General features: G+C 37.6%; 1 protein-coding gene across 1 annotated transcript; it reads left to right on the forward strand.

Annotated features, from left to right (window-relative positions):
- The first annotated feature begins 657 nt into the window (after nt 1-657).
- On the forward strand, nt 658-3,733 carry LOC132177890 (serine carboxypeptidase-like 18). Its single transcript, XM_059590366.1, has 12 exons — nt 658-777; nt 891-1,013; nt 1,099-1,201; nt 1,321-1,358; nt 1,443-1,544; nt 1,740-1,826; nt 2,258-2,416; nt 2,505-2,576; nt 2,669-2,787; nt 3,038-3,151; nt 3,276-3,330; nt 3,476-3,733. Exons 1-12 carry the CDS (start codon nt 658-660, stop codon nt 3,557-3,559), a joined length of 1,176 nt encoding a protein of 391 aa, XP_059446349.1. The 3' UTR covers nt 3,560-3,733.
- The last annotated feature ends 9,501 nt before the right edge of the window (nt 3,734-13,234 follow it).

Genomic DNA, 13,234 nt, shown 5'->3' on the forward strand with positions numbered 1-13,234 from the left:
AGTATAAAAAGGGTAAGTGAAGTTTCTCCTTTATTTAAACTCCACGTGTGTCATGCACTTGAACTTACTACATTATGAAGGCCTATCACCAAGTTTTCATACTTTAATCTAGCTAGGAAAAATTTCAATTATTTCCCTTTTTATTTTATTATTATTTTTTATTTTTTAAATAAAGGTTAATAATTTTTAGATGTTTGCAATGCATGTCAAGTGTCAACCTTCCCGTCCAAATTCAGTTTTAAATCAAATTATAACCGAGAAAGTAAAATTTCCAAAATACCCTATTTTAACTTCAAGGTATTTTTGTAATTTTATAAACGTTTTAAGGGCATTTTGGAAATTTCACTCATCAACTGTCTGGCCCATGAGGGAGCTCTCCCATGAAATATTTTTGGCCCATTTTGATGTTTTAACCCAGTTGGGGATAATGTTTATAGTCGCTTCTTACTAAGGTTTCGTACGATGTATCATTGACGCCTTTTATATTATTTCTTTCGAAAATAGTGAAAAACCTTGCTAAAACTTTGTTGACGTAACTCTTAGTCCTGAATTAAATAAATCTCTGTATTTTGTAATTACTTGTTGAGCTCTTCTTATTTTTCACATTTCACCGATTCTGAAAAAATATAATAGATTCCTAACAGTACTTCTCTCGTAATGAAAGAACAAAAATTGTTATCTGATCAAAAATTGTGTGCAGGTCCTATCGAATTTGATATTAACACCTACACTGGGGGCTTACCAAGATTGATAAACTACACATATGCATGGACAAAGGTTCAAAATGCAGCCTTCTTCACTCCACCCCCTCCTCTCTTAATTCTTTTTTTCTCCTGCTTTCTGGTACAATTCTCATATTAATTAATCTGCATGTGGTGATAAATGTGCAGACAGCGAGCATCATATTTCTAGATGCACCTGTTGGCACTGGTTTCTCCTATTCTACAACTCAAGAAGGCTGGCCTAGCTCAGATTCTAAATCAGCAGAGCAATCTTATCAATTCCTAAGGAAGGTATGCACAAAACTCATCCTTCAACAAGGAAAATTCTTACTTTTTTCTTAAAAATATTCATTTATGTTTTTGGGGTATGATGCAGTGGTTGGATGAACACCCACAGTATCTCCCAGTTCAACTATTTATTGGTGGTGATTCTTATTCAGGCATGACTGTTCCACTAGTTACTAAAAAAGTCATAGATGGTAAGATAGTTTAATTTCTTGATAATTAACTAGAAACTTGAAATTATTTCTTCATTGAAATCAAACCTTTTTGTATTTAATTACACTAAACTAAGCTTGGTATATATATGGACTTGCAGGTGTTGCTGCTAAAGTAAAGCCACGAATGAATCTCAAAGTACAGATTCACTTACCACATTAATTGAGGAGTTTCGTTTTGCTTTTGCATTATAGTTTTGACATTTTTTTCTAATTGTCTCAGGGGTATCTAATTGGGAGCCCAAGAACAGATTCTATTATTGATGAAAATTCCAAAATAGTATTTGCTCACCGCATGGCACTCATATCAGATGAACTTTATGAGGTGAATCATTATATACATTGCCGAACCACATTAAATTTGTGTCTCAACTTTCTCTTAATCTCTCTCTTTTCAATTCTATGTTGTTCATCATTATTGTGCACATTAACAACTATATATATATAACATTAATGTTGACAATGGAGGCAGATACACTTCCTAGCTCTGAGATTTTGTTATGGTTTACACATTTTTCAGCAACTCAAAACAAGTTGTAATGAGAGTTATGTGAACGTAGATCCATCCAATACAGCATGTGTCATGGCTCTTGCATATTACGAAAAGGTGAGATGGATTTATATATATATAGTTATTGATCAGTTTTTGGAGAAACTTCACAAAAAACTCCCGAATTACTGCACGTTTTGAAAAGATCTTTTTAAATTTTAAAAACTCTTAATTTCACCCATCGAATTTTCAATTTGATGCAATTTACTCCCTCCGTCAATTTTTGCCATTAAACCCCCTAAAAATACAAAATTACCCTTAGATTTTTTTTTTTTTTTTTGAAATTAAGGGTAATTTGGAGTGTTTTAAATTGACTGCAATTGAAAATTGAATGGATTCAAATTGAGAGTTTTTAAACTTTGGAATTTTTTTTCTCAAAATGTGCAGTAGTTCAGAGGTTTAAAGTGACGTTTCCCCTAAGATTTATTTACTCATGAATTTTGTTCATTAAGATACTAACTAAGTGATATAATTCTCCAAAATTGCAGTGCATCGAAGATCTTTTTACTAATGATATTTTGGAACCAACGTGCGCTTTTGCATCCCCGAAACTAAATACAGAAATGGGTACTCGAAGATCTCTACAACAACAAAATCCAACAGATTTCATACTTTCACCTCCCAGAATTCCTGAAGAATGGTGTCGGGTAATTAAACATACTTGTTTGAAACATCTACAGCCGTACGGTGAATAACCAGCTCATGATCACTTCCATCCATCTTCTCTGTCTGCAGAATTTTAACTATGCATTAGCGTATATGTGGTCAAATGACGAAAGGGTTCAAGAAGCTCTACACGTTCGGCCGGTTTGTAATTAAATTCTTTAGGGTGATGATGTTTGGGTTGAAATGATATTATATTGATTTGATCAGATGATGTGATTTTGTGATGGCACCAGGGTTTTGTGTTGGATTGGAAGAGGTGCAACAAGAGCTTATCATACACAAAAGATATCCCAAGTGTGGTTGAAGTTCATCGATATCTTAGTCAATTTGGCTTACAAGTCCTTGTAGAAAGGTAATCACTTCATATATATATATATATATATATATATATAGAAAGATAGACGGAATTAGAGGAAATGATCAATTTCTTACAACAGGCTTTCCACCAAGAATTTTAAGATATTTCTTGTTAAAATTTTGATTAAATGATTAAAGTTATCTATTTTTATTAGCTTATTTTTTTTAGATAAATAGCGATTTAACATGACATCAGAGCTAGACATTTCATATGACTATTACTAAAGATGTTGCTCTTACCACAGTGGTGATCGCGATATGGTTGTTCCTTTTGTGGGCACGGTGAAGTGGATAAAGTCTCTAAATTTGACGGTTGCCAACGATTGGCGACCTTGGTTTGTTGATGGCCAAATTGCAGGGTGGGTATTCTTTGCAATATATATATTCTAATTTTTTTTTTTTACCTAAATTTATATTAATCTGTTAATTCTTGATTTTTTGTTTTTTTTTGTAATTGAAAAATACGTTAATTCTTGAATTTAGGTACACAAGAAAGTATTCAGAAAACGGATTTCGTTTAACATATGCGACTGTAAAGGCAAGTAAACCATACTCTTATTTGTTATTTATTCATTTCGACTACTTTTTCTTATATATATATATATATATTTTTTTTTTTCCTTTCTCCTTTTTTTATTTTTGGATATATAAAGATGGAGAAGTTTTGCTTTGTCTCTGTATAGGGTGCTGGTCACACAGCTCCGGAGTACTACCGTAGAGAATGTTACCACATGTTTAAAAGGTGGGTTCATTATTACCCATTGTAATTAATTAAGGGTTGGAGCTAGCTTCAATGAACATCCGGCATTTGCTCCATGTGTATCGATCGAGCTAGCTTCTCTTATTTTATAATCTTTTGGTGCTTCGTTTATGTAATTCATGTACTAATTAAGAACATTTTATAAGTCTAAGAAGTAAGAAGTGCAAGCAGAAGTTTATGATCAAATAGTGTATTTTTTTTTTTTGAAAAGTTTAATCTCATCTCATTATTTAATCAGAAACTTGCTCGGCAAGTACATATTCATGAATACACTAGGGATACCCCCTTATCTGTAAACGTTCTTCACTGATTTCTAAGGCATACATAGCTAAGGAGTGGGCTGTTACATTAGCCTGTCTGTTGACATGGTTTACCCGCCATTCCATCAGGTGTTGACGGTTTGATCGAGCTTCTTCTATCACCATCTCATATCGTCCTCTCCAGCTTCCTTCTCTTCGTAAAGCCTGAACCACTTCTAATGCATCACCTTCGAGTATTAGTTTCCTCTTACCCATCAATCGACTAACTTCTGTTGGATGCCACGTAGCTACTACTCCACTGAATCCCGATCCGTAGTAGCCGGTTTTGACATGCAGAAGGATGCTATCACCATTCCTGCATGATCACGTAGTATGGCTCCCACCCCCATACGATTCATCTCTTTGGATATAGATGCATCCCAATTCATTTTTAAAAAATCATCTGGTGGCTTCTCCCATTTCTTGCTGCTCAACGAGGTTCCTGCATGACATCCGTTCTTTTTGCCCATCGTTTCCACCACTTCGTAGCTTACCATTGGCTCCCTTGCCTCCCTCAGTATCGCTGCCGGTGGATGAAGATCACCCCCGTGTACAACTATGTTCCTTCTGAACCAGATTTGACAAGCGACTGTAGCAAAAAGTTGGAAGTCTGCTTCATCTAGTTTTTCCATCAGCTTTAAAGCCACTTCCATAAAAGGAGCATCTTCAATTGTGGATTTCTGAATAGCAGTTGGACATTCCAGCCAAACGTCCCTTGCTGATTGGCAGCTCCAAAGGATATGACTCACCGATTCTACATATAAACCACAAGCTGGGCACATAGGGTCAGAAATGATTTGTCGCCTCTGGAGATTCTCTCGTGTAGGGAGAATATTTTGACAGGCTTTCCAAAAAAACATTTGCAATGCCTTCGATCCCCTGATTTTCCAGATTGACCTCCAAAGATCTTTGTTGGATTGCACAGTCGAAGAGGGTACCTTCTCCCTCTCCACACCCACCTTCGCCAAATGGTAGCCACTTCGAACAAAATAGTTGCCATTTTTTGTAGCCCCCCATACTAGCTAGTCCGACCTTCTACCAGGACAAATCGCCAAACTATAGATTCTGTCCACTTCCATTGAAGAGAAATTCTCTTTCAGAATCTGGATATTCCACCACTGCTTGGCTTGATCTATCAGCTCACTTACCTGTGCATTGCTAGGGGAGGAAAGGTTGGGTGATTAAATCCGGTTTGTAGAGGTCGAAGGGATCCACCTATCCTCCCATATTCTTATGGACTTGCCATCTCCAACCCGCCACAGCATACCATCCGTAAGAATACTTCTAGCTTTCCAAATGCTTTGCCAAGCATATAATGGATTACTCCCTAGGGTGGATTCCAGAAAAGAGCTGTCCGGAAAATATTTTGCCTTGAGTATTCTTCCAACCAGTGACTCCGGATTTTGCAAAATGTGCCATCCTTGTTTGGCTAGAAGGGCTTGATTAAAAACTTCTATATTGCGAAAGCTCAAACCCCCTTTGTCTTTTGATAGGCTCATTTTTCCCCAACTCATCCAAGCAACCTGTGATAGGTTCTCCTTATGTCTCCACTAAAATTTCCCCATCATCGAATTAATCCTACGACACAAATTCTTAGGAAGCTAAAAATGCTCATCGTATAGGTAGGAATAGCTTGGATAACTGCCTTTAATATATTGAAATAGTGTATTTCAATATATAAGAAGTAATATTACTACTCCATTTTTCTAATTAAGCTATAACGACATTGGACGATCCTACTGTTGAGGAATAATCCCACATTGTCTGTGGACAAGATCTTGAGCATGTTTATAAGGAGTTAGCAACCATCTTTTATTGATCCGGTTTTATGAGATGAGTTAAGCCCACAAATTTCTTCATGGTATTAGAGCCTACCACAGGACGAATATGGCCCACACTACTTACCCCGTGACAAGGACTGCGAAAAATATTGACCTGCACATGAAGGAGGGTGTTGAGGAATAATCTCACATTGCCTGTGGATAAAATCTTGGGCATGTTTAGAAGGAATTGAGATAAGTTAGGTCCACAAATTTCTTCACCTACGAGGGTAAATTTTTTTTTAATATGATTAAACAAAGGAGAATGAGAAACTCCCCTTGCCTGCCCTGCATACCATTTAGATGGGGAACAACATATGTTGTATCAATTCTTTCGGGAGAGCGAAGAGTTGTTGCAATGGGAGAATCTCAAAATGGGTCTTTAATCACAATATGGGCGCAGAAGAAGCGCCCAAGCTCTTGCAACAGTGCATTAGTGTCAGTTGAGAATATATATATATATATGAATCAAACACATATATATGAAGCAAATGAATAATCTTAAAACATGGGAATCAACCTAGAACAGAGGAGAAGATTGTTCAAAGGATTAACTGTGAAATTAATCAGAACAATAATAGCTGCTTGATGTGGTATTTTGTTTACCAAAATATATCAATAATAAAAATTACCACTCGCAATAGGACGAATCCTTATAGGATAAAGCTATAGAGAGGGTGTCGAACCTCAAGGACTGTAGGGGTTTTGTTATCAAATTTAGGAGAATTAAAATTAACTTAATTAAAAAGAGATTGGTTTTGTTTGTGAAACTAAAGTGCCTGAAAATAAAAGAGATTTAAAATAAGAGAGAGAGTGTAGGGTATTGACTTCACCTCTATCCGCACAACAACGGCTAATTATAATTAATTCAAGAAATTCATTTTATGCATGTTATAAATAAACAAGAAACTACCTTATTAAAGAATAAGCATAATCTATATTCGGTTGGCACGGATCGTCCACCTAACCACTAAGATGCGGTATAACCCGTCTTCCCTAGGTATAAATTATCAAATTCTTTAACAGGATACATACAATCAATGAATAAGTGTAACCCATCTTCGGTTGGTACAAACCGTCTACCTAAATTACACTAAACTAGAGTGTAGTACAATTCGTCTTCCCTAGGCATGGCCTATCAAATCCTATTGATCATATGTCAATTAAACTCATTGTATAACCATCATCCTCATAATCACAGAAAGCAAGAATGATTTGAGATCAACAAAAGTGAAATACTTTCCAAGACAAGAGAAGAATTTCATAAATATTGATTCTGGAATTTAAGAACAATTGCATTTAATAATTAAGAACAGAATCAAAAGGTAGCAATTCTCATAGTTATACAATCAACATGCATAAATTGAAAATCTAGAAATTAAATATAATTAAACCATTGTGCTTGGATTGAGTTACATCAACACCCCACGAAGGAGTTTAGCTGCTCATGATTTTCTAAGCTCCAAAGATAATTTTTTTATTTCTAACTCTCAGAAGCGGTCTCTTTCTTCTATGTCTAGAGGCCTATTTATAGGGAATAAGAGAACCCTAAAAACCCTAGAATCCTTAAGAAAACCGGAGGTCAATCTCCCAGTCCAATTGGGAGACTGAAAACCTAGTTCCAAGATGTCAAAATGCGTGTTCGCGCATTCTGGGGCCATGTGCGCTCGAGCTTAATTGATGTGTGCGCAAGCGCAGGTGTGTGCTTGATCCTAGGTTGCATGCGCTCAAGTGCAGGCGTGCTCGATCTCAGGTGCAGCTGCGCTCGATCCTAAATCCAGAATGCTTCCAACTTTTGCCTTTTAAGCCCGATTTTCAATGGTTTGCCAAATAAAACCTGAAACACAAAAACAAAACAAAAATTAAACAAAAAACAATTGTAATGAATTAATATATGCAAATTAAGGGGCTTGAATGTGCAACATTCGGCGCTTATCACTGCCAAAGGCAAAATTAAGTTGACTACCAAGAGTCTAGAATTATAGAGAATTTGCAATTGTTCTGATGATTGAAGTTTGTGATGTATAATTCATTGATTGTTTTCTTTTGATGATGTAATTCGATTTGTGTGGATATAGGAAGGAGTGGTTGTTTTTGTTTAATTTGTTGACGCAACTCTACTAGGTTGCTGTAGAATGTTAGTTGCATAATTTTGTCATTTGTAAGGGTGAAAAGCCAGACGGTTAATAATCGCCTGCTAACCATTAACCACTAGCTGTATTAATTGCTTTTAAAGGTAGTTAGGAACGCTAACCGCTTTGACGGTTACAGTTAGTGGTTTGAGTTTAACTTATATCCGGTCGTGGTGTAAAACCCCACTTTTACAGTATCAAATAAAAACATAACACATCAGGACAATCAACTGAGAGCATAAAATTTTAATAGAAATGAAAACACATGATCAAACAACCAATTATTACTTTTCCCATTCCATTCCTCCCGAGCCAGACACTGCCGTCGAAAGCCACCGCCGGATTCCACCAAAGGACACACAGCTGGAATCCACCCAGTTTGAGGTAGATAAAATGCCGGTTTTTGAGAATCAAATCAGCAACCCATCGAATCCATCGCTCTTTTGCAACCTATGGCCAATTGATTTTTGGTTCAAATCGGCAAGGCTTCCTCCCACAGCAAATTCTAAGAGCACATTGTAAAGCACAATCTCGTTCTTGGTTTTTGTGGGGTCTGCTCCAAATGTTTGAAGAAAGATAAAAAATCAAACAAAACTAGAATTTGAACTACTGATCAACATCATATTCTAAACTACTCACAAATTCCACAGATTCCATTATCGTGGAATCTGAACTACTCACAATCCCATTTTTGATTTAATGAGTTCTGGCCATTCTTGGATTTTGTGGTGTCTGCTCCAGATAATTTTCTTTTGTGTTTGAATGGGTTGGGCGGTGGCTTTGGTGGTGTGCCTATGGGTATTTTGTCTGCCAGGTTTGGTTGGGTTGTTCTTTTATGGGTTGGGCAGTGGCCTTGGGCGGATTCCGGAGGTGGCTTTTGGCGGATTCCGGCAACAGCGTTCAACTGGTTTAGGCGTTGAAAGGGAAAAAATATTTCTTTTGTCTATAGGTCTAGGCGGTTCCCGACAATGGGTTTTGGTGGATTCCGGAGGTGGTTATGGAGGTTTCCGTCGACGTATTCAGTGGGGGTGGAGGTGGTTTTGGCGTTGTTTTGTTGGCTTGTTGGCTCAGCGGGTTAGAATGCAGAAGAAATGGATGAGGGTAGGTTTGGTTGAAAAATCCAGTGCTTTCAATCTTATTTCATAGGATGGTTTTAGGTGATGTGTCAAGCTTATATTGGTTGCTGTAAAAGTAGTGTTTTACACCATGACCTCATAGTAGAGGCTCTCTACTGGTTTTAAGTTTTTTCAAAACCGTTAACTGTTAACTGGTAACTGTCTATATATATATATATATATATATATGAAATAATGTTGTTTTTGTGTTTACAATTTTAAATAGATATAAAAATGTGTAAAAATATAGAAATGATATCGTATGTACTACGTAGTATGATATTATCGTATTATCATAGAAATGACATCGTTTTGGTTTTATTTTTTGAAATTTTTAATTTTAAAAAGCAGTTATCGATTATTAGAGTTACAAACAGTTAACTGCTTAGGCGTTTAGTGGATTTTACTAACCGCCTAGGCGGTTACGATTAGTGGTTCTAGCCAATAACCGCTAACCGTAACTGTCTTTTTCATCCCTAGTTATTTGTTGATATAGTAGAATATAATGAGGGAGAATTCATTGTTTGTTAAATCACTACTTAAAACTTATATAGGGTCCAACGAATTCCGCATACAATCACAACATTGTCATTATCTCTCTCTAAGGTTCTCTCGCTGAGAATTATCTAGGGGTTAAGGTTTTCGGCTACTTCCTATACGGTGATCATGGAGGGTAAGAGGTTTGTTTTGAAAGGGTGTGGAGTTGGTGAGGGGTGCGTTTAAGCTGTCATGGAGGAGGATGGCTTTAGAGTTGAAAAGACATTGCAGTAAGATATCTAATGCAGGAGAAATTTGAGAAATTGTTATTTTAATTCTGCTTGTGTGTTTTAGTTTTCCTTCTTCAATAAGGATTGAGTTTTTCATTTCCTATTAGGATTTGTTTTCCTTTTCCAATTTGGTTTGCTTTTCCTTTTCCTTGTTGATTTAGGAGGTGCATAACCTATATAAAGGCATCTAGTCTTGGGAAAAGTACACTTTACCCCCCAAACTTTGGGGGGCTAAAGTGTAATTTTTCCTATAGTCTTTGTTATACTGAAATTCAGTTTATACTATCAATTAAATGTAAGTCTTTCAGAGTTATTTTTCTGTTTACTTATATGGGGCACTTAGGGACTTACTCTCCCCTATTTGTTATTTTCTCTCTTCCTGAATTTCCTTTTTTCTATCTTCAATTCTTAGTTTCTACTGCTTTTATACGCTATCAGAACAATCTTAGTTCTGTCTAGCATCAGTTGATATAAGAGAATCAATATATTTGATTGCTGGATTATTTGATTTGTTGTAGTAAAATCTTCATTAAAGTCCCCATTAGAGCAATCAAGTCTTTCCGTATTGGATTATTGCCTTTATTTCCGTCCAGATTTTCAATCTTCCCTTTGCAGCCCATTTTGACCTAGTAAACATCAGAATTAGCCAAATCTTGTGAACCATGAATTTGTAAATATTTAAATTAGCTTTCCAACACCACCAAGTTTACTTAAATCCAATATCCGAAACTCGAGATATAATCTTTTTAGTAAAACTAGTCATGTGTGAATTTAACCAAAATGGGTAAAACTGGCTTGCATCAATATCTTTATCGGAAGGGGAAAAAATGGGGATAACAATAACGGCAGAAGAGATAGCTTAAGGATGGGCAGTTGGTGCATGCTACCTGGTATGGAAAATCTGGAGGGAAAAACATGTCAATAGAGAAGCCTTCAAAACGGTGTTGTCTAGGATTTGGCGAATGACAAGGAATGTTATATTCAAGGAATTGTAGGACAATATGTGGCTCTTTGAATTTGTTGAGGAGGATGACAAGAGGAGGGTGCTGGCAGGGAGGCTGTGATTTTTCGATCGACAAATCCTAGTCCTAAGTGAATTTGACGGGCAAAGTCTTCCATCACAAATGGTTTTTACATAGTCACCTTTCTGGATACAGGTTCATGACATGTCCCTCTTATGCATGACGAGAGGAGTTGGCTCAAAGATTGGAGAATCTCTTAGGGTCCTAGAGGACGTGGACATGGACGTGGCACGAGATGGTGCAGGTCGGGGAAGATGCCTCAGAATCAGAGTAACGATCTATGTATCAAAACCTTTGGAGCATGGAAGAGCCTTGTCCGTAGGCAACAAATCCTATTGGGTGGAATTTAAATATGAGAAATTGCCATTATTTTGCTTCATATGTGGTTGTGTGATTCATGGAAGGAAGGGTTGCCCTGAAGGAGTGCAGCAATGGATGAGCACGGGGGACGAAGGTAAACAATAGGGAGTGTGGTTGAGGGCAGAACCTCCAAAACAGCAAAATTATTCAGGGCACGAGAGTGGCGGCGGGTACTCCTCATCGAAGGACCATGGAGCAAATACGGGGGGGGTGGTGATCTTGACGGTGGGCAGAGAAGGAAAGGTCCGGCTTTAGTGGAAACCCTACGTATCCTCCCCCCCCCTAAAAAAAAATTCTTTACGAAAGGGAGTAGCGAAGATACAGCATCCTGTCAAATTGGTGGCGTGACTCACAGCAAGTCTAATTTGAAGATCTTTAATGGTCAGGATTCTAAGGGAATGGGACATGATATTATGGGGCAGTAAAAAAGGAAGGAAAAGGCTTGACAAAGTGAGTCCCTGGTACTATAGGATGAGGAAGAAGTAGGATTCGATTGCACTCCCACAAGGAATGATGGTATAGCAAACCCTGTGCCCCCACGTGGTGAAACTCTCAAGAGTAGCAGCAAGGAGGTTGGCCTGGTGGACCCAGATGGTACGGGTGGCGAAATTACTCATATGGATTTTCACATGGAAAGTAATGGGATTGAAATAGTGGATGAGAACATAAGTGTACAGCTGCCATGACGTGCGACTCTGGGGATAAGTTAGCAGTAAAAAATTTCGGGAAAGCCTTAACCCTAGAACACTAGAAAAGACAAGCCCAAAAGGGTATAGTAGGTTGAGAGAAGGTATCAAAAGCCAGTGTAACAGAAACAGAAAAAAATAAAAAATAAAAAATAAAGGAAGAAGGATTCAGAGGGGATTGGTAATTTACAGGGTGGGAAGAGAAGAAAGGAGAATAATATGGCAACAAGAATTAGTCTAGATTCTAAGGTATTGGCGGAGGCTGGATCATAGCCCTGCCAACAATAATGATTCTCCTAAGTTAGAACTGCCGAGGGTTGGGGAACCCTCGAGTAGTTCGGGACCTTTACCAAATGGTAAGGAGAATAAACCCCGAATTTTGTTTCTCATGGAAACAAAATGTACAAAAAAAATGTATTGAAGGTTTACGGGTAAAATTGGGTTTTGTAGGTGCTTTTGATGTTGATTCTATGTGTCGCAGTGGGGGTTTGGCATTATTATGGAAAGAAGATGGGGAGGTAGAGATACAGAATTTTTCTCACAAACACATAAATGCTATAGTCACTATATATGGAAGGAGGAAAACCTTGGAAGCTCACAGGTTTATACGGCCACCCAGATTAGACGAAGAGGCATGACGCCTGGGCACTTTTATCACACCTCAAACACTACCAACCTATTCCTTGGCTGTGTCTTGGTGATTTCAATGAGATCTTAGATCAGTTCGAAAAAGTAGGAGCTGCTTTGAGGCATAATGTACAAATGGACCAATTCAGGACTACTATAGAGGAATGCAATCTCAGTGATTTGGGTTTTATGGGATCCAAATTTACTTGGACGAATTGTAGAACGGATTGGACATTTACCAAAGAAAGGCTTGATCAAGCGATGACTAGTAAAAATTGGTGTGAAATTTATACTCAGGCAGAAGTACATGTACTGGCGACTTGTTCATCCAACCATATACCTTTGATCCTGAAAATTAATGACAAGCAAGAGGAGAGGGTGTAGTATCAAAGGTGATTCAAGGTGGAGGCCAGCTGGATGCTAGATGAAGAGTATAACGAAGTGGTGAGGGAGGCATGGGAGGAAGGGGTCTGTGGAGAGACTACGAAGCACATAGCAAGATTAAAATTAGCCAGCTGTCAAACGGCCTTAATAAGTTGGAGTGGTAGGAAATTTGGGAGTGCCGAACGTAACTTCAAGAAGAAAAGAAAAAAACATGAATTACTACAAAGGGAGGAGAGGTCGGATAACCGTATTGAGATAAAGAAGTTGCGGGATGAGATAGAATTCTTGCTAGAACAAGAAGATATTCGGTGGAAGTAGAGAGGAAAGCAAAACTGGTATCAATATAGGGATCAAAACACGCCTTTCTTTCATGCTTGGGCAAGCCACAAGAAAAAAATAAATCATATTTGGGTAATTAAGGACGAGGAGGGGAAGGAGTGGAAGAAACCCAAAGAAATAGGGGAAGCTTT

This window comes from Corylus avellana, chromosome ca4 (assembly GCF_901000735.1).
Source record: "Corylus avellana chromosome ca4, CavTom2PMs-1.0".
In the NCBI taxonomy this organism is placed as follows: domain Eukaryota; kingdom Viridiplantae; phylum Streptophyta; class Magnoliopsida; order Fagales; family Betulaceae; genus Corylus; species Corylus avellana.